The sequence below is a fragment of the Parasteatoda tepidariorum genome, chromosome 7 (genome assembly GCF_982258835.1).
Source record: "Parasteatoda tepidariorum strain Cologne lab strain chromosome 7, Ptep-v5.0, whole genome shotgun sequence".
Lineage (NCBI taxonomy): Eukaryota > Metazoa > Arthropoda > Arachnida > Araneae > Theridiidae > Parasteatoda > Parasteatoda tepidariorum.
This window is the reverse complement of record NC_141761.1, coordinates 78663971-78686876: the sequence shown is the minus strand read 5'-3', so window position 1 is coordinate 78686876 and position 22906 is coordinate 78663971. Positions and strand designations below refer to the sequence as shown.

At 29.4% G+C, this 22906-nt stretch overlaps 1 protein-coding gene across 2 annotated transcripts in view; it reads left to right on the top strand.

The window, feature by feature from the left end:
• Positions 1 to 22372, top strand: part of LOC107446703 (macrophage mannose receptor 1) — a 67539-nt gene extending 45167 nt beyond the window's left edge. The window contains exons 16-25 of one of the 2 annotated variants that reach the window (XM_087168104.1): positions 3116 to 3258; positions 5926 to 5958; positions 6178 to 6277; positions 7662 to 7906; positions 9230 to 9407; positions 10200 to 10364; positions 11692 to 11811; positions 17463 to 17639; positions 19888 to 19974; positions 22131 to 22372. In XM_087168104.1, coding sequence (XP_087024230.1) covers positions 3116 to 3258; positions 5926 to 5958; positions 6178 to 6277; positions 7662 to 7906; positions 9230 to 9407; positions 10200 to 10364; positions 11692 to 11811; positions 17463 to 17639; positions 19888 to 19974; positions 22131 to 22285 — 1403 coding nt within the window. In that variant the 3' untranslated portion in view covers positions 22286 to 22372. Of the gene's footprint in view, positions 1 to 3115; positions 3259 to 5925; positions 5959 to 6177; positions 6278 to 7661; positions 7907 to 9229; positions 9408 to 10157; positions 10365 to 11691; positions 11812 to 17462; positions 17640 to 19887; positions 19975 to 22130 lie in introns of both variants that reach the window. The other variant, XM_043048114.3, reaches the window with a different exon arrangement.
• The last annotated feature ends 534 nt before the right edge of the window (positions 22373 to 22906 follow it).

Below are 22906 nucleotides of genomic sequence, written 5' to 3'. Positions count from 1 at the left end.
CCATATGAACGGAAAAATTACCAAATGAATGCTTTAAATATCGTATATGTTAGTTTTATTAACCAATTTTATGGGGGTTTTTTAATAATAAATATCATTACCATTAGCTTTGTTAGATAGTTTAGTTTTGTTTTGTTCGGTAGTTTTGCTAGAATTTTTTCTCCGCGTAGACTGACAAAAAAAAAGGTCAATACTGAAGACGTTTTAAGTAAGAAGATATTTTATTTAGCAATAGGGTGATATGAACCAACTTATTTTATTGGATAATTTGCCAATAATATAAATATAATAGGGGTATAAGGAAAATATAATAGGTTACTAATTGAAAACAAGAAGAGTTTTGAAGAAAAAGAATTCTTTTGAACAAAACTTTTAAAATAATTTTCAGTTATTGAATTTTAAATTTAGCGTAAAAGTACTATAATATGTTGCTTTGCACATTAAAATAAAAATTTAGGTATATATATATATATATATATATATATATATATATATATATATATATATATATATATATATATATATATATATATATATATATATATATATATATATATATATATATATATATATATATATATATATATATATATATATATATATATATATATTATATATATATATATATATATATATATATATATATATATATATATATATATATATATATATATATATATATATTATATATATATACACTGGTTATCATAAATTAAGGAAAATTCACAAAAATCGCGATAACTCAAGAAATTACACATGGAATTTTATGAAACTTACCCACAATATACAACACATAGTAAGGTATTAAACAACATAAAAAGAAATTATCAGACATTAATAGTAGTATAGAAATTAGCACATGTATAAAATAAACAAATTGGAAGTATCGGTTTGCAATAGAAAAAGTACCTTTAATATGGAATATGATTGCCTCTAGAAGCAATACAGCACAAACAGCGATGTGTGATGCTTTCAATTATGCGGTCTATCAGTTCAATAGGAAGTGAGAGCCATTGCTCTTGTAAAGCAGTTGCAAGCGTGGCAAGGGTCTGAGGGGGCGGATTGATGGCAGATACACGCCTCCCTAGAGCATCCCAAACGTGCTCGATAGGATTCAAGTCCGGGGATCGAGCTGGCCACTCCATGCGAGTAATTGTTTCCTGTTGAAGATAATCATCAACAATGCGAGCTCTGTGTGGTCTTGCATTATCGTCCTGTAACAGGAAGCAATCACCAATTGCCCCGGCATATGGGCGCACATAAGCATCAAGGATGTTGTCTCGATAAACCTGAGCATTCACGGTTCCCCTTGGAAAGACATGGAGGTATGTGCGCCCTCCTAAGGATATGCCTCCCCAAACACAGACACTGCCTCTTCCGTATGCATCTCTTTCACGGATGTTTGATGGATGATAACGGGTCCCAGGTTCTCTCCATATCAAATAACGTCTACTGTCACTTTCTAGACTAAACCTGGACTCATCCGTAAAGAGAACAGGCCTCCATTGATCTGACGTCCAGTGGACATGTTGTCGGGCCCACTGCAAACGGTCTCTCCTATGGCGTGATGTGAGCGGCACGCAAATGGCTGGTCGTCTCGCATACAGACCACCTTCGTGGAGCCTTCTGCGCACAGTTGACGTTGACACCAACCTTCCGGTGGCTGCAGCAAGAGAGGATCTAAGATGTGTCGGAGTAGCGGTTCTATTCCTGCGTGCACTTAATGTCAAATATCGGTCATCGGCACTGGTCGTAACAGTTGGCCGTCCTTGACTGAACCTCCTAGATGCCGAATCTGTGGTTTGAAATTGCCTCCAAAGTCTATGAACCACAGATGGACTCACATTTAGCCATCTGGCCACTTCTGATTGACTCTGCCCTGCCTCTAGTCTCCCGATGGCTCTCCATCGTAGTTCTTCAGGCAAATGATGCCTAGAGGTCATTATTACGAATTGGCTATCTCAGATTTTCAATGTCGCAATCACAGTAAAATTTGTGTGCTTTCTCTCAAACTTGGACTTTTATGCTCCAGGCAGATGACGTAAGCCGAGTGCAGCGCCACTAATTTGCATATTGCAATTTTACTCAGCTACTCTTAGTGGATAACATATGCAAATTTTGCACGGTTTGGCTTACTTTTGAAAGAGTTATCGCTATTTTTGTGATTTTTCCTTAATTTATGATAACCAGTGTATATATATATATATATATATATATATATATATATATATATATATATATATATATATATATATATATATATATATATATATATATATATATATATATATATATATATATATATATATATATATATATATATATATATATATATATATATATATATATATATATATATATATATATATATATATATATATATATATATATATATATATATATATATATATATATATATGTGTGTGTGTGTGTGTGTGTGTGTGATTCCGTATTAGCATTGCGTAATTGTTTTAGACTCATCGATTGCTTGGAGAAGAATATGGTGAGGCTGATTTAAGTGAGAGAAGTTGTTGTGAGTGGTTTCAGAAGCTTAAAAATGGTTTGACGTGGAAGACAAAGAACGCAGTGGAAGGCTAAAATTGTACGAAGCCAAGGTATTGGAAGATTCATCTCAAACATAAAAGGATTACATTACAAGTGAGCGAGTAAGCAATTTCATATCATTTAAAATTGTTGGGAAGGATCCCAAACAGAGGAAGTTGGGTTCCACCCGAACTGAAGCCAAGAGACATTGAAGGTTGATTTTGCATGAAAATTGATTTTGCTATTTGGAAACGCATCAATGGGAAGTCCCCATCCGCAGTATTCGTCAGATCTTGCCTCTTCAGATTTTCAATTATTCCAGTCTACGGCACATGGTCTGTCAGAACCGGATGTGATTTTACGTCACTTCCTTAAAGTAACAGTTGTACTGCCATAAATGTCAAAAAACTAAAGTTTTTCTTTAAAGAATTATTTAGTCTTGCTTTTCACAAAATAAGGGTGTAATCTTGCACTAACTGCTATGATTAATGTAATTTTGTTTTTTTACCCTCGTTTCCTAATTTAATCTGTTTGCATAGAACTGAATTATATGATGTATTTTCTCGTTAAGGTTTTATCACAGACATTATGCTAGATATGGGAAGAACTATGTGGATTGGACTGGAAAATATTGATAAAGGTACTGTGTTTAAATGGAGTGATGACTCGCCTCTTGACTATTCTGAATGGAACGCGAATGAGCCAATGATGACAGTGAGTGTTTTGGTTCCAAAGGATCATTTTCTCCCTTTTCTTGTATGCAATGTATGGTCAACAATGGAATTGGGTGGGTAACATCTGGTGCATGGTCAGCTTATCCGCTGTATTTCACATGTATTAACTTCGTCTGGATATTCTTCAGTACACTGGTTACAAAACCCCCTGATCTGAGAAACTTGTAGTCGTATCGTGGCAGTCTGAGACGTGTCTTACATATATATATATATATATATATATATATATATATATATATATATATATATATATATATATATATATATATATATATATATATATATATATATATATATATATATATATATATATATATATATATATATATATATATATATATATATATATATATACATACAGTGGTGGCCAAAAGTGTGGACATTTTTTGAAAGTTTCATGTTATTCAACTTTGTGTGCTTGTAGAATACATTAATTTTCACTTAAATACAAACGTTTATATGTCAAAATGAAGGTAGTTTAATGTACAATTTATTAATAAATACAGTATTACAATATCTGTATTACAAAAAAAGTTATGCAACTAATAGTAAGATCTATCTCAGATTTGCATTTTTTTAAAGTGATACTTACACAATCAATACTTAGTAGGATAACCCTTATTTTTTAAGACAGCTTCACAGCGTCTTTTCATCGAGTGAACGAGTGTTTGGAGTTCATCTTTCGTAATCACGTGGTGCCAAGAATCAATTATTGCTTCAATAAGTTGTCTTTTATTGGATGGGCGTTTTTTTCGTACAAGAATTTTCAAGCGTCGCCACAAATTTTCAATTGGATTGAGATCAGGGCTGTTTCCTGACCATGGTAATATATCTATGCCTTTATTTTGAAACCATTCTTTACATACTTTGACTGTGTGGCATGGAGCTGAATCCTGCTGAAAAATGAATCTTGCGTTGTTGGGGAAGGTATCTGGATGGTATCAATTGATGGCTGATGGAAGGTATCAATTTTGGTTTCAGGACAGTTTCGATTTATTTTTTGGCATTCAGGATGCCATCAATCACTTGAATCACTTCACTTGAATCACCCACACCATCTGCAGACATACATGCAAAAATGACATTTATTGGGTTTTTTGTAGTTGCTTCAATGCTATCAGGATGAAGTGCTTCACCTATTCAACGTCTCACATATTTTCTACCATTACTACGAAAGAGCGATATTTTACACTCATCGCTCCAGATTACTTGCTTCCATTGATTTTCTGACAGTTTAATGTGTTCTTTTGCCCACTTAACTCGTTTTTTGCTTTGTTTTTGATTTAAATATGTTTTTTTCCTTGGAATTCTAGCTTGTAGTCCAAATCCTGATAACCTTTTTCTAATTGTTCTTGAACTTACTGCAATACCCGCTGCATTCATTTCACATCTAATGGCATCTGATGAAATTTTTCTATCTTGAAGGTTTACCGTTAAGTTTTTCTATCGGCAGTAGCTCTTGCGCAGTTTTTTCGGCCTGATTTGGCTTTATTTTCCACTGATTTCGTTTATTCATAACGTAAACAGAACTTTTGTACGCCAGAACAAGTCACTGAACCACCAACTTGTCTTGCAATTTCAGCATAAGAGAGGCCATTTTCTCTCAATATGACAATTCGGCTTCTTTTTGCAGATGTTCAATTAGTTCTTCTTGTTGATGACATTGCACGTTCTTCAATGTATAATTATTTTTTTATTCGTTATGTCATATAAACTCAATGGTCAACATGAACGCAATTGGTGGGAACTAAGCGGCTAAATTAGTAACTCGAAAGTTTTCTAAGACCCTGGGCTTATTTTTTAAAGGTTTTTATATAAATCTAAATAATTTGAAATCAACTGTAGTTGAAATAAAAAAATTTGTTACGTTCTAAAAAAAGAAACAAAACTAATAATGAAATAATACCAATTTACGTAACATTAAATATCTCCATACTATTATAGACAGTCGAAAATGATGCCTAATTAGTTTTGATAACTGTCTCTACTTATATTAAGTATTTATCAATCAATTTTAGTATTTATCAAATATACTAAGATAGGTGCAAAATATTATATTAGTGGAATGAGCTTTACTGTTTAAAGAGTTTTAGATACTGTAGAAGGACTTTTTTCTACAGCCTTTCGAAAGGAATAAGTAAAGGAGAAATTTGCCTGATTGTTGTACATTTTGGCTATCATTATTTGGACTCGAGCAATAGCCTTTGATGATATTAAATGCAGTTACTCCTTATTTTGATGTAATGAATTACTTAAAACATGTTTTGCTTAATCTAATAGCATAAAGTCATTGAGAAAGGCAATAAATAATAATACATTTTTAAAAAGTTGAATTATTTATGCTTTATTAGTAGGATCGGTATATTTCATTCCGAAGTGTTGATAAATATCGTAGTGTAATCGTAGTTTCGTAGTGATGATAAATAACGATTTATTGATTATTTACTTCATTTACCGTAAGGAGAATCAGTTAGGAAAGTTTATAAAAACTAGGAACAGTGGTTTCCTATAATATTACAATGGACTGTAGCGTCTTTTGTAAATCGTCGGATCAGCCATCCTTGGTTGAAAACTTTTTAAGATCTTTTAATGAGATAGAGTAAGATATTTCCCTATATTCTGAATGGTTTCATGTTTTTTTTTACAGGATGAAGATAGAGGATTCACCAGGGATAATTCGGTAAGTTAAGCTTTTGTACTAAATCAAAATTTTATTTATCAATTAACTAAAAGGAAGAAAAAAATTAGAAAAAAACCTTTCAACAATTGTCAAAAGACTTACTAATATCAATAATTTGGATAGGTTTTGGAAAATAAGTCAGCGATCCTTTTTCCTGCAAGCCATGTGATGAGAACTTTTGCCATTGTATCGAATCAGTAATTATTCTTTTATTTTTAGCGTTTGTGTGTACATCTTGATTATGAGAGTTCTTCCATGGGGAAATGGAGTGATATTCCGTGTTATCGTGAACTAGCATACATTTGTCAAAAGTCTACAAGTAAGTATACGTTACTTTGTGAGTTCCAATCAAATTTGGAATGAAAATGTGTTAAAATCATATGTATATGTCTCTTAAAAACGAAATAGCATAATCTTAGTCAATCCGTTGACAGCGCTAAAGTGTCATACGTCCAAAATTTGCCTTCAAATACATTAAAAATTATAGAATTAAACGTAAATAGAAAAAAAAAATAGTGAAATAAATTAAAAGAAACATAAGTGTAACTTAGGACTGTTGTAGAGGCACATTGCTTTCATTCATGTGTGAACTTTTCTGTGAGTAACTATTTAACAAAACAAATGTAATATTTGTGTCCCAAGTCCAATTTAATAAATAATTAAAAATAGAAATAAAGGAAAATAAGTTCACATTCAATACTTTAAAGGAAAAACAATTTCTAAGCTGAACTTGAGCTAAGTATACAAATAAATATCTTACTTTCTAACTCTCTATGTGAATTCCAAAAGTTCTAAGTTTAATCTTCAATATTTCTTGTGTGATCTCCTATTTCTTTTTAGTTTATCCTGAATTCTAAATTTTTTGTATGTAAATTCAGATTAGCCTTTTTTAACTCTCGATACAGATACTTATTTGCTCTTTCTTACCCTTTTTAATGTTTTTAAGTTTAATCAAAAGGGTTCTGCCTTCTCTGCGCTTTGCTCACAAATCTTCATTCAATCATTTTTGTTTATTGACAATAAGCAAATTAATGCATATTACTTTGTCTAAGCTAAGAACTCCTCCCATCACAAAGTCTGAGGTCGTCTGGTGCTATGGAAACAAGAATGGCGCATTTTAAGGAGGGTAGCTTCCCTATCGGACAAACACAATAGACCAAAGAGATTCCCTTTCTCTCGCACCCGTACTTAAAATAGTCATACCTCGTTACCATAGTCACCGCCACAGATCAAGACGAATGTCTGGAGGAGCTCTTATTTTAGACAAACTATACCAAAATTATAAACTATTCATAAACGAAAGCGAAAAACTGTGGATTTTTTTTGTGAAACTATGTATCTAATAATCTGATTATTAGATCAAAAGTTAGTCAATATTATTCATTTTCTGTTTTTTTATGACTATAAAAGATGGTCAAATATTGATTACTGAAATTAACTTTTTTTTATTTCAGATACAATTTTAATGTAGTTACCTTTGTTTCAACCACAATTTTTTAACCTCAAATAAGTTAACTTTGCTTCAACCTCAAAAAAGTTACTCTTCTTTTTAGCCTAAAATGAGTTAATTTTGTTTAAACCTCACTGAATTTAACTGATTTTTTTAAACTCATCAATGAAATTAGTTTGTCTATAATTTACAGTATTATCAAGTTATGTCAATTAGTAGAACTAAAATGCAGATGTTTCTTTTAAATTGGCAGATCCATTATTGACGGAACCATCAAAGGATCCTTTTATGTGCAGCAACATTACTGGATGGAGCAGAGTTGGAACAACATGTTACGGTATCTTTGAAGACAGTCAATTGTCTTGGGTTGAAGCTCAGGCTAAATGCAGAACACACGAGGCCAATTTAGCCACTTTTACTTCGTATGCCGATGCTATTTTCTTGAAGAAAAAAATCAAGAAGCAAGATCAATTCTTCTGGATAGGAGTGAGAGAAACTGTAAGTTCTTAAAACCTGCTTGATTTCGCTATTATTAGGGGCGGAAGTATTTAAACACGTCAGGGATTTAAAATGATTAAAAGCAACCACTTTCATTGTTAGTAATTTCTCTAAAAAATAGTTAAATAACAATTTATTTAATTGTTATTTTATCATATTCAAACAAAATGATCAAATAACCATAAAGAAAGTGGTATTCAAACTATTATCTGTGAGAAAAACTGTGGCTTTCACCTAATATGGTTAAAAACCCAGAATTTTATCAAACCAATTAAGCTCACCTAATGAAGCCACTTAGTTTCTTGCAGTTGGGAAGATATTATAGCCGAGCAGGGTAATCTGTCATCCTCATAACCAACAGAACGTGGGTTCGAATCTCAGCGTTGATACCACAATACTTCTTCCATTCCCTTCAACACATGAAAAGTTTCCAGTGTCCTGCACTTCCGAATTTGTGACCCTGTACTCATCAATACGAGAATAATCTATGTGATGAAGAATTGGCTAGATAAAATGAGTAAAAAAGGAATTTATATATTGGTGTGGCATCATGTATGAATCAAAATTATATTTCATATAAAATACTTGACAACTTCTTTATGCAAAAATTAATTGATAACTAGAATAAAAGTTAAGAAAAAACTTAAATATAGAAAAAAAATTGTTATTCATTTGAATAATGGCTTAAGTTACAGATTTTAATTCGGTGAATATGGCTACTTCACCCAAATTGACCTGCAGCATTTAAATCTGCATAATTGCAACCTAACTTGATGATCTATCTAACTTAATAACCGCATAAGTGTAACCGAGAAGTAATATTTTCAAAAAATTGCAAAATTTTATATGTTTTTTTAGGGTGGAGATCGGTAATTTTACCGAAGCGCGTTGGTAATGATTATGAAAAAATTAGCAATGAAATTTTGTTTTATAATATATGATAAAATTTGGTAAATTTGTTAAATGTTGTTAAAATTTGGTTTATCAGGATACCTTAGAGCATGGCATAAAAACTATTTATTTTGTTAATTTTACTTTTCAGATTCGTTTTTATTGTTTACTAATTGTGTGGTAATCGAACTAGAATACTGAAAACCAGTATTTCTGGTAAACCATTGCTATATGAACAGAAAAATTATCAAATTAATAGCTGAAATACCATATACTTAGGTTTTATTGAACAAATTTACGTTTTTTTTAAATTACAAATGACAATACCATACAATACGATAATATTCCAAGAATTTTTTTCTTCTTGCACTGCTTATTAGACTTCAAATCCTATAAAATAGTGATTTTTCCAAACTTTGCAATCATATTTAGAAAATGAATCAGTATGTACCAGTGATAAAACGTGAAACTACCTATGCAAACTGGTTCAGTGGGCAACCTCGGCGAAAATCACAAATTAACAACTGCGTGTCCATGGATAGCCAAGCAAGATGGATAGTGCAAGATTGCACAGAAAAGAAGTCTTTCGTTTGTGCTCTGAGTACTGAACGTGAGTATTAATTTATTTATTTAAGGTAAATCTTGCCTAACTTTCTGTCTTTTAAGCAACCCCAGTGCACAAACAAAAACAGTCTATTACACTCTATTATATATATATTAACCTTTGTAAAGACGCTTTTATATATTTTAGGACACTTTTTATAAAATTGCCTGATTTATAATTGGATACTTGCAGGTGTAATCGTAGGTAAATCGTGGCATTTGTTGATTCAGCCAATCGGATCAGCCAATCAGATTCGACATTCACGCGTTACGTCGCTTACAGATATCCAATTAGATCTGATTTAAATCCCGTGGTTAAGCGTAATCACTTCACTTCTTTTCGAGTTGCAAGCATCCGACTATCTTAAATACCAAAAGTAATTTTCTCCTATTTTGTTGTAAAGACAACGAAACTAATAACACAAATTATGTTATAAATTTCATTATCTACAGATAATTATCTTATATAAACTTAATTATCTAATATAAACGATGTGTTTGTTTTCTGAAGTAACCAGCGCCTTCTGGGTCCATAAGATATTAAATTTAGGCACATATTAGGTAAATCTGAATGTAAATGATTGTAAACAAGTTCAATCTTGGTTTGATTTCTCGCTCAATCTGTCTACGTATATACGTTTGTGTGTGAGTGCGTATGGGTGTGTTTGTAATGGATAAAAATAAAAAATATAGAACCAGCATTGAATTAACCATAACTAGTAGTGATATGCATTCTCTTTTTAAATATATATTTTAGAAGAAGAATATAAGAATAGAGGAACATATGAATCTATTTTAGAAAACAAAATGGAGGAAGAAATAAAGCCTACAGTTGGTGCGATTATTGAAAATGACCTTGTTTGTCCTGAGAATGCTACCTGGGTCAAGCTCGGAAATATTTGTTATTACTTTTCAACTAACTATAAATTCTGGCTCAAGGCTATGTTTCTCTGTCATCAAGCAGGTGATTTTCTTCTTCTTTTTCTTTAAGATTTTATACAATTTTATCTTCTTTGAGATTTTATTTATTAAGATTTTATGTCAATGTAACCTTTGTATTACATATTTATTCCAAAAAAATAGATGTAATGCAAGTAAATCTCATATAAAAAACGGTGATAAAATAAAAAGTTTTAAAAACTACATTTTTCAGGTTCACTTAAAATGGGAAATAATATTTTTTTTTCTCTTCTAAAAAGATTTATAGTGTAAATTGGTCGAAATTTTGAATGGTAATAAATTCACTTTCTAACATTTAGGAAGGAATCTTAACTTATATTGGTAACAGGTACAGAGCACTACTTAAGAATTTGAGCAGTCTACGCTGTTAAAAAGGGCTTCGCAAAATTGAACAAAAACGTGTCGAAATAACTTCAAAACAAATAATAGTCGAATTCGAAAACCTTGTGCATTTAAAATAGAAACAGCATATATTTATTTTTTAGCAAAAGTGATGTAGAGGAAGAAATGTGCGAGATAGATGTTCGTTGGCTGCCGGCAGGATTCGAGCCAAGGACCTCCGGGTTAATAGTAGGATGTTCTATCTAACATAGTTGTGCATCTCAGTCAGAGAGGGTTAGAAAGCTTTATATAGTGGCCTCCTCAATGATGCGTCTTGACATATATTGCAATAGTTTAAACGTGCTTAAGATACAACGAAATAAGCAAAAAGTGAAATTAAAAATACTGATTCCTTGACTAAGCTATTGGAACCATATTTTCTAAGTGGTAACCCTTCGTACCGTTAAAATTGGAAATTAGTATGTCATGATGTGTCATTGTGGGGTGCCCCTATATAAAGCTTTCTAACTCTCCCTGGACTGAGGTGTAGAAATAGTGTGGTTGGAACATAGTACCACGAGCCCTGTGGTGCTTGGTTAGAATCCTGTTGGCCGCCAACGTACACCTGCCTCGCTCCGTTCTCCCTCCACATCACTTTTGAGACAAAGAATTTTGCTCATAAATGAATATATGCTGTTTCAATTTTGAGTATTCCACTATTATTCGTTTTGAAGCTATTTTGACTCATGTTTGCTCAATTTTGAGAAACCCTTTTTTTACAGGGTACGTATAGACAGAAAGTTATTGAAATTTCGTTGAAGTTAAATTATTCATCTCGGTAACTCAGTCAAATATGACGCAGTTCTCTAGATTGAAGATAAATTATTCAGCTCGATAACTTGGTTAAATTGCCACAATTTTAAGGCTTTATCAAATTTGAACTATAATGGTTCAACGTAATCTGATATTTTTAACAGAATGTAATAGAGTTTTAATTTAAAACTTTTTAGGTGGCAGTTTAGCCAGCTTTCATTCATTAGAAGAAGTTAAATTAGTTCAGAACTATCTTAAGCAAGAAGGTTACAATACACTTTCATCATTCAGTATTGGTCTCGGAAGAGGAGCTCGTGGTAAGAAATTAATTTTTATCGTTTTTCTCTACCCCACTTTAAGATTACATAGACCGTCTTGTAAGTTTTTATCTAAGGAATTATAAATGATAAATACAGATCATTGATCGTTGTGCGTGTCTATATTATATATATATATATATATATATATATATATATATATATATATAAATAAATACAAGAAAACACGAAGAAAGTTAAGAAAAACAATAAATTTCATTTATTGCGCTTAAGCTGCAAGTAAACAGAACTCATTAGATAAGTTCAAAATGAAGAATAAAACAAAGAAAAATAATAGACAAATAAAAAGAAAGGGAGGGGGAATAATAAGTAAAAAAATAACAAACAATAGTTTATATATATATATATTAAAAAAAAAGAAAAAGGAATGAAATTTTATTAAAAAAACCGGAAAAAAAAGATATAATCTTTTCTTCAGCTCACACGATTATATCAGCAAAACAGAGTGCTTTCTGATATTGTATCAATAAAGCCAAAGCAAAATATATTAATACAATAGTGTGAGAAGCACTCAAAAATTTTTTTATAAAAATAACAATAAATAAAATAGATCACAAAAAGTAAAAATATTATGTAAAAACACAAAATAAAATGAAATAAAAGGAAAAACATTAAAAAGGGGGCTATAAAGCGAGTAGCAAAATCAAATCAACTTACATGGTCGAAATATTTTTCAAGAATGATTTAAAAATTGCCAGATCACAAAATATGAAAACAAAAGATGAAAACAAGAGCGCAAATTGAGTGTAACAAGAGGGTTTCAAAGTGTCGTTCTTACTGCACAGCTGAAGTGATTTGTTATTCTGAGATTTGATTTGTTAGTTACCAAGGATGGGGCCGAAATGGATGTGCGCAAGGTAATATTATACTGAATAATTTTAAAAATTGATCATAAATAGTTTTAGAAGATAGATGTTTATTTAAGAAAAAATATAAAATTGAAAAGAGAAACATAAATTGCCTGTTTTGCAAAAAATTTTAGTCGCGGATTTGCACGATATGGATTAGCACATAGTAAAATTATTTAAATTATCAAGGAAAAAAATTTTAATAGATAATTTTAACACGGATTTGCCCGAAATGGATTTGCACATGGAAAAATTGCATAAATTAATAAAGAAATTTTTAGCAAACAATTTTACCCACGGATTTGCCCGAAATGGATTTGCACATGGAAAAACTGTATAGATTAACAAAGGAAATAATTAAGTAAAGGAATTTTTAGTAAATAATTCTAACCACGGATTTGCCCGAAATGGATTTGCACTTGGAAAAATTATACAAATTAACAAAGAAATTATTTAGTAAATAATTTTGGCAATGGATTTACCTGCAATGGATTTGCACATGTAAAAATCATAAAAATTAACAAAAAAATGTTTAGTAAATATATCCACAATAATATACGATTAATTCAATGATTTTATATAAAATTTTATTACTTCATTTGGGTATCCATTGTTTTTTATCAAATTTTGAAAGAGTTTATCGATTTGTTTTTTGGATAAATAAATATTACTACATATTCTTTTAATTCTGTTCATTTCATTAAAAGTGGTATTTAAATAGATGCACCTAGAAACATTAGAATTCCAAGTAACTAGTTTATTAATATTAAAATTAAAATCATTTCTTTTATCGTATAAATCAACATAGCAGATATTTTCAACTTTCATAATACCCAAATCCAAAAAATTTAAATTAATATTATCATCATGATTACGAAGTAAGATTAATTCCTCAGGGTATATATCACTCAATAAAATAGTATAATCCTGGAGATTAAAGATAATTAAGTCATCAATATATCTAAAAACAAATTTAATACTAAGAGTATAATTTTTTTCATAATAAGGCAAAAATAAGTTAGCTAAGAGAGATGAATAATTAGATCCTTGTGGTATTCCATTAATTTGAAGAAAAATATCCCCTCCATTGTAAAGATAATTACTAAAAAGACAAAAATTAATCAGAATTTCCCAATAATCAAAATCGCAACAAAGTATATTTTTAAAATCATAGTAATAATTCAAAAGGACATCTTTTAGTTTAGAAAGGGGAATGCTATTGAAAAGATCCTGGAAATCAAAAGTCGCAATAGAATTAATTTTATTATGTTTAATGAAATCTAAAATCGTTTGATTATTAGTGATAATCCAAGAGAAACCTTCTTTAGTAATATAGTTAATAATCTTATTTAAGTAGTTAGAGAAAATGGTGCCAGGTTTAGTAAAATAAGTATTAGACCCACATGTGATAGTTCTAAATTTTACTGGAATTTTATGAAATTTAGGACTGATAATTAAGTAAGGAAATTGTATATTGCTAATGGAATACCACAAGGATCTAATTATTCATCTCTCTTAGCTAACTTATTTTTGCATTATTATAAAAAAAATTATACTCTTAGTATTAAATTTGTTTTTAGATATATTGATGACTTAATTATCTTTAATCTCCAGGATTATACTATTTTATTGAGTGATATATACCCTGAGGAATTAATCTTACTTCATAATCATGATGATAATATTAATTTCAATTTTTTGGATTCGGGTATTATGAAAGTTGAAAATATCTGCTATGTTGATTTATACGATAAAAGAAATTATTTTAATTTTAATATTAATAAACTAGTTACTTGGAATTCTAATGTTTCTAGGTGCATCTGTTTAAATACCACTTTTAATGAAATGAACAGAATTAAAAGAATATGTAGTAATATTTATTTATCCAAAAAACAAATCGATAAACTCTTTCAAAATTTGATAAAAAAAACAATGGATACCCAACTGAAGTAATAAAATTTTATATAAAATCATTGAATTAATCGTATATTATTGTGGATATATTTACTAAACATTTTTTTGTTAATTTTTATGATTTTTACATGTGCAAATCCATTGCAGGTAAATCCATTGCCAAAATTATTTACTAAATAATTTCTTTGCTAATTTGTATAATTTTTCCATGCGCAAATCCATTTCGGGCAAATCCGTGGTTAGAATTATTTACTAAAAATTCCTTTACTTAATTATTTCCTTTGTTAATCTATACAGTTTTTCCATGTGCAAATCCATTTCGGGCAAATGCGTTGGTAAAATTGTTTGCTAAAAATTTCTTTATTAATTTATACAATTTTTCCACGTGCAAATCCATTTCGGGCAAATCCGTGGCTAATATTATCTACTAAAATTTTTTTCTTTGTTAATTTTTCCATGCGCAAATCCATTTCGGGCAAATCCGCGTTAAAATTATCTATTAAAATTTTTTTCCTTGATAATTTAAATAATTTTTCTATGTGCTAATCCATATCGTGCAAATACGCGACTAAAATTTTTTGCAAAACAGGCAATTTATGTTTCTCTTTTCTATTTTATATTTTTTCTTAAATAAACATCTATCTTCTAAAACTATTTATGATCAATTTTTAAAATTATCCAGTATAATATTACCTTGCGCACATCCATTTCGGGCCCATCCTTGGTAACTAACAAATCAAATCTCAGAATAACAAATCTCTTCAGCTGTGCAGTAGGAACGACACTTTAAAACCCTCTTGTTACACTCAATTTGCGCTTTTGTTTTCATCTTTTGTTTTCATATTTTGTAATCTGGCAATTTTTAAATCATTCTTGAAAAATATTTCGACCATGTAAGTTGATTTGATTTTGCTACTCGCTTTATAGCCCCGTTTTTAATGTTTTTCCTTTTATTTCATTTTATTTCGTGTTTTTACATGTTATTTTTACTTTTTGTGATCTATTTTATTTATTGTTATTTTTATAAAAAAATTTTTGAGTGCTCCTCACACTATTGTATTAATATATTTTGCTTTGGCTTTATTGATACAATATCAGAAAGCACTCTGTTTTGCAGATATAATCGTGTGAGCTGAAGAAAAGATTATATATTTTTTCCCCGGTTTTTTTAATAAAGTTTCATTCCTTTTTTCTTTTTTTTTTTAAATATATATATATATATATGAACTATTGTTTGTTATTTTTTTACTTATTATTCCCCCCCCCCTTTCTTTTTATTTGTCTATTATTTTTCTTTGTTTTATTCTTCATTTTGAACTTATCTAATGAGTTCTATGATATATATATATATATATATATATATATATATATATATATATATATATATATATATATAAATAAAAACTTTTAATAAAAAATAACAATGAAAAAGATATAATCTCTGCATCAGCTCACACGATTACTTCCACAAAGATAGTGCTTTCAAGTAATTAATATTACTATAGTCAAAGCAAAATATATCAGTGCAATAGTGTGAGGAGCACCAAAAACAGAAGAATTTAAAATATTTGATCCCGTTAAAAAAGTTTAATATTGTTAAATGTTATGAATGTTATAAAACTCTACACAAAAGTGTTTTTATTATTATAATATTAGTAAAACTTCCGGAAACATTAAATTATCCGATTATGTATGTTATTGTGAAGAAGAGAAATATTTTGAATTTGCAGATAAATATCATGAAAATACTATTACTGGTTATTAAAATTTTATATAAACTTTAGAACTGAGAAATTTATCGTTAAAAAGCGCAAAAATTCTTTCTAAATGATATCATTTGTCTGAAGATTTTCAATAGGCTATCTCCAGAAAAAAAAATTCTGTATTAGATTTTTAAATAAGGAATTAATAAATAGTAATATTATCATTATAAAGATTTTAGCTTTGGACAAGAGTTCAAAAATTAAAATTGATATTGTACAATTTCTATATATAATAATCAGTCCAAAATTTCATAATTTACATAACTAAAGCTTACTTAACCAAATCTAACTACTTAAATAAAATTATTAGAAATATAATAAGAGGTTGTTTTTCATGGATAATTACCAATAAACTACCTATGCTAGATTTTATTAAACACAACAAAATTAAATCTATTCCAATCTTTGATTTTCAAGATTTCTTTAATGGCATTAAATTTCTTAACTAAAGGATGTTCTTTTCAGTTATTACTATGTTTATAAAAATATCCTGATTTGAGAATTTTACTGGAAAATTTTAATTAATCTGCATCTTTTTATTAACTAACTTTATAAATGAAAATACTTTTTCATTCAAATATATGCATCGAAACAAGCACCTATCATTTCGTCACTTCTGGCTGACTTGCTTTATATAAGTTTATAATGATGTTAATAAGCACCTCTGACATTTTACAATCCTATCATATTCTTTCTATGTGATGTTGGTGCAGAAAAATTGCCAGCTGATCTCCAGGAAAACACTTTAATTTTGTTCGCGAAGCAAACAAAAATGTAATTGCGCAGCAATTATCGGGGGTTGACGAGCGGTAGCGGGCAGGGGGCGGAGCCTTCTAATATGTATATATAATATGCATAGATAATATATATATATATATTTATATATATATATATATATATATATATATATATATATATATATATATATATATATATATATATATATATATATATATATATATATATATATATATATATATATATATATATATATATAGAGAGAGAGAGAGAGAGAGAGAGAGAGAGAGAGAGAGAGAGAGAGACAGAGAGAATTAGAAATTATGATTGCAGCTATTTTGTTAATTTTTTTCTTTCTCGTTTGCAGGTAGTTACGTATGGGTAGATCGAAGTCCTGTGGATTTTACTTATTGGGAAGACGATAAACCACCTTCTGATCTTCGGAGTAATAACGAGTGTGTGAAATTCAGTTTAGGTACAGCGAGATGGCATCCTATGAACTGTGATTATGAGCCAGCGCCGTATATGTGTTCCTTTTCTAAAGGTAATTATTGTTCAAATAATTTGAATTTTGTAAAAATAACTACAATGCTTGTTGAAATCTGATTTAGCATTCGGGAATCTACCATACTTGCCATAAGGGGAAAGAAAAAATTAGCAGATTGCGAAAAATGAATCACTCCGGAACGCGTTCAATAATCCAATCAGAAAAAAATGCAGCATAGACATACGAAGATGACAGAAATAAATATGCACAAAACTGAGAAAATACAAAAATATTATCCAGGAGATGTTTTTTGAGGATTGATTAAAAATGCAGCATAGACAGACAAGGATGATAGAAACAAATGTGCACAAAAATGAGAAAAATACGGGAATAGTATCAAAGAATTGAATGACTCCATTGAAAATTTATTCAAGAATAAATCATCCCTATTTTTATTCTAGAGATGTTTCTTAAGGGTGGATCTAAAATTGCACCATGAGGCACTCGTATGCCACATGGTATACAACGGGAACGTCTTCCAACAACACAAGAAATACAGATGTAACAGAGACATAAATTACATCCATGCCTGTAGCGGGAATCAAACCCGGTATCAAACCCGGTTGGTATATTAATAATAAAATATGGTTTTACAATCTGTGATAAAATTTGGTAAAAGTGGTAGTTTTATTATTATACCTTAGAGCATGGTATAATACCTATTTATTCGTTAAATTTACTTTTCAGTTTTGTATTTTTTACTATATCTGTTTTAGTAAGAACTATTATTTGGAAAAACCAGAATTTCTGGTTTAAGGAATAGAAAAAATACCAAATGTATGGTTCAAACACCGTATATTTTAGTTTTATGACCAGAATTATGTTTTTTTTTCTACCAAGAATGTAATTACCATACTGTACGGAGTTATAATAGAATTTTCCCCTCCGTGTACGCTGACCCAAAATGATACATTACAGTTCCTCCTGTCGTTTGGCTGCATGTTCAATTGAATGTCACAACGGAATAGTGGGCCAACACCATTTTTATTCGCTTTTAAATACCGAGCCTTACAGTCTAGCTTGTGTAATATTTTTCCTATTTTATCTGATTTGAGGTGCCTCCTCTCTAACCAAATGAATCTAGTACCAGAATTTCTATCTAGTTAGATAGAAATAACTTTAACGAACACGAAAGTGAAATTAACTCCATCTTTGTACTAGAAGTATAATAAAATAGTTATAATAGAAGTATAATAAAATATCAACCTTACAGAAGAAAGACACATTGTTCTGTAGAAGACAAATCTACCATATTTATCGTAGCTATACAGAAAATATAATTGTAGTTATTAACACAGGCAAAAAAGCTAGTTTTTATTGACTTATTTAGTAACATTCAATAATTTAAAATGAAAATTACGTTGATTAGGAAGCGATCACAAAGAAAATGTGCTGTATTATGAGATTTTTGTAAAGTTTGTGAATTAAAGTTATGTAATTTGAACTTTATTATATTATCATTTGCTGAAAATGATTTATGTATGCTCTAATATATGTGTCTTTTTTTCTTACTTTTAAATCATTTGTTCTCTGAAATTCTATAAATTAACTTTTAAAAGCAAATTCTGACAGGATAATTTATTACGAAGAATCTTTTACTGTACATCATGGTAAAATTATTGCCATCATTATGCACCTAGGCATCAACTTTTATGGTGTATTTTGTGCGTTAGTTGCATTCAATGATTTAAAAGGGAAATTACGCTGATTAAGAAGCAATCACAAAAAAATTTGGTGTATTATGAGATTTTTGTAAAGTTTATGAAAGTTTCGCCGACAAATTTGTATTAATATGTAATTTGAACTTTAATATGTAATCATTTGTTGAAAATGATTCATGTTTGCACTAATATATTGCGTCTTTTTTTCTTACTTATAAATCAATTATTCTCTGTAATTCTATAAATTTGCTTTTAAGTGCAAATTTTGACATGGTAATTTATTACTAAGAATCTTTCACTGTACATAATGGTAAAATTATTGTCACCATTATGTACATGCACATCAACTTCTATGATGAGTTTTGTGTGCTTTTCAATGATTTCAGAGAAACAAATTTATTAAACGAGATTTTAAAAAAATCTTTATTTAATTTTGCAAAATTTGAAATTGGTACTTCTCATTGAAGAAATGGGGAGGGGGAATATAAATTTTATTTGAATAAGAGTTTGCTATCTTCTGATTTGATAATTTTTAAATTATTGATTTGCATGTGGTAGTAACTTTGTACTAATTACTCTTTCAGAAGCTTTTAAATTCCAAAAAACTGATTTAGTCATGAATACAACAAAATTACACCTGTTGGATAGAAAAAATGAAGACCTTAGAAAGAGTAAGAATAAATTTTATGTTAATTTAACAATTGTTTTTTTTTAACACAATAATGTAAACAAGGATTAACACAATATCAAATATCGTTCAAACAAAAGGGCTATTTATACAAACGCACCTTACAAACATCTAAATAATTTATTTGTTTTCATAGTGTTTCGCATTTGAATAGAGCTGATATTATAGCAACTCAATTGCTGCTTTTCTGACAAGACATTTCAAAAAAATTTACTCTTATATCTAACTTTAATTTTTAAAAAGTCAAATATTTAAAATTCGATATCACAGGAACTATTTGACCGATTTCATTCAATTTTTTTTTTCTTTTTTGCCATTTAAAATATTCATTCTTTAAAATAATGTAAAAATTTAAAAAATTTTTAACTTTTTTTAGGTTAGGAATCCAAATCCGTCGATAAAAAGACATTAACTCAGAAAAATGATAACCGAAATATTAATAAAACTCAAGTGATAACTGATTTAGTATTTTCAAATATCTTCTGCGCCAAGTAAGTAGCATATTTGAGGTCAAAAGTTTAAGAGATTATGAAGTGCGTAAAATTCTTTAAACCATTAAGACTGAATCTTAGAACGTCAAGATCCGATCAAAAGTTACTCATCATCATCATAGTTGGCCAGGCAGCCCAGTGTGGGCCAATGCCTTCCTCTGAAGATTTCTCCATGATGACTTCCGATTTATCTTTGATCTCCAATTTTTTTCATTAATTGTCAGAAAATCAGACTCCACTGAGTCAGCCCATCTCAGCCGCGGCCTTCCCCGCTTTCTTTTTCCAGTGGGTCTGAAAAACAGTATCTTTTTTATTGTGTTGTCATCACTTATTCGAATCACGTGGGAATCCAATTCATTCTATTTATTTTTATGTATTTAATAGTATCAGGTTGTTTATAAATTTTGCACAGTTCAAAGTTAAATCTCCTTCTCCAGTTATTGTATTCATTTACACCACCAAGTGCATCCCGCAAAATCTTTCTCTTAAACATTGCGATACAATTTTCCTCCAGTTTTGTCATTGTCTAAGCTTCAGAGGCATATGTCAAGACTGGCCGGACAAGAGTTTTGTAGATTAAGAACTTTGTTTTTCTAGAAAGAAACCTAGATTTAATAAATCTTCTCAGCCCAAAAGTTACTCAGAGTATTAAATTTTTTTTCGCACTGTACAACAAGTAGGAAAAAGGGAAAAGAAAAGACGTCCTTGGGCGAGACAAGCACTCAGTCAATTTTACAGAGAAAATTTAAAAATATTTAAAGTGATTTTTTTTGGATAATGTTATGCATTACTTTTACCCTTGATATATTTTGGTATATTAAGGAGTCCTATATTTTAATATATCCTTAATATAATTTTTTTTTTTTTTTACCCGAACGATGAAAAGGTTGACTTCCTACTGTATATTAATAAAGTTAATGCAACGTGAAGCAGATAAATGTGGCATAACTTTACCCAAAGATGTAATACTTTACACGTAACGTGACATAACTTTTCACTTTATATAGATACGATCATTTTTATATTATAGCAAATTCTTTTATATCGAAAAACAGAATGAAAAAGGAAAAGCTCAAAAGTTCAACAGAAACTTTGTATTTCGATCCTTTATTCTATGTTTTCCTCCATCAATCTATGTTTTGATCCAGAATAAATTGTAATACGAGAAATTCCAGCTTTTCATTATTAAGGACCAGAACGATCGTATGTATGCTTATGTCTCATTATAACTGGATACCTGCAAGTGCATCGTTGGTAAATCATGGCATTTGACAAATAAGAAGCCAATCAGGTTCGACGCATACGTGTGACGTCGCTTACAGGTATCCAATTAAATCTGATTTAAATCAGATGGTTAGGCATAACCACTTCACTTCTCGAATTGCTAGTGTTCTAGTATAATTATAAGTAAGTATACCTAAGTAAGTATACCTAAGAATATTAAGTAAGTATACCTAAGTATACTAAGTAAGTATACCTAAGTATACTAAGTAAGTATACCTAAGTATACTAAGTAAGTATACCTAGTATAGTATAATTATAGTTGCTATTTTTTAAATTTATTATTATTATTTTATTTTCAAAATATTTTTATTTTTATTTTCTAACAAGCTTTTTATTTTTCATTTCATTTTTTCAATTTTTTCAGGTGATGTTGGCTACAGCCTTAGTACTGGAGGCATTGTTGGAATATTGATTTCGGTGATGCTAATATTGATAGTGATTGTTGGTGTAATTTATCATCTTTTCTATTCATCGCATAGAACTGTAAGCCCTACTTTGTTAGAACCAGATAATCTTTGACGAGTGAATATTGACGAAATAAGAATTTTGTTGCACTTTTGTAATGTTAAATATTTACGTAAGATTAAATGAAATCGTTTATTTTCATTCATTTCATTTATTTTTTCTTCGACTTCCTATTTGCGTATCCTCTTTTTGCGCATTAAAAAAAAGATGCATCTGGCCCACGTTAAATGGACTAATGGTCGTTGCCATCATGTCCCAAATTTTTATGAATTTATTATGTTTTTGTGAAAAAGTACAGACTGAAAAAGGATTAAAATGATATTTTTAGAATTTTTGCATATAATTTAAGATGAAGGGCTCATTTTAAAATGAAACAAAATGGCGAACTTAGGCTCATTAGGCACACTTTTGAAAAAATTTCGTAATTTTGAAGTCATTAGAAAGAAAAAAGTTCAAATTATGCAACTAAAATTCTTGAAATATGTATGTGTAAGTACAGAGGAATTTTCATTAAAATGGTTTAATAGGAAATTTCGTTTCTCAAACATTGAAATTTTTTTACAACTAAATTTATTATTGCTCGGGTATTCAGTAAGTAAATAAATTAAAATAGCAGTATTTATCGACCAGCTTTGTTATCTAAAGCTGCATTGTGTTAATCTACCTTTTCAACTA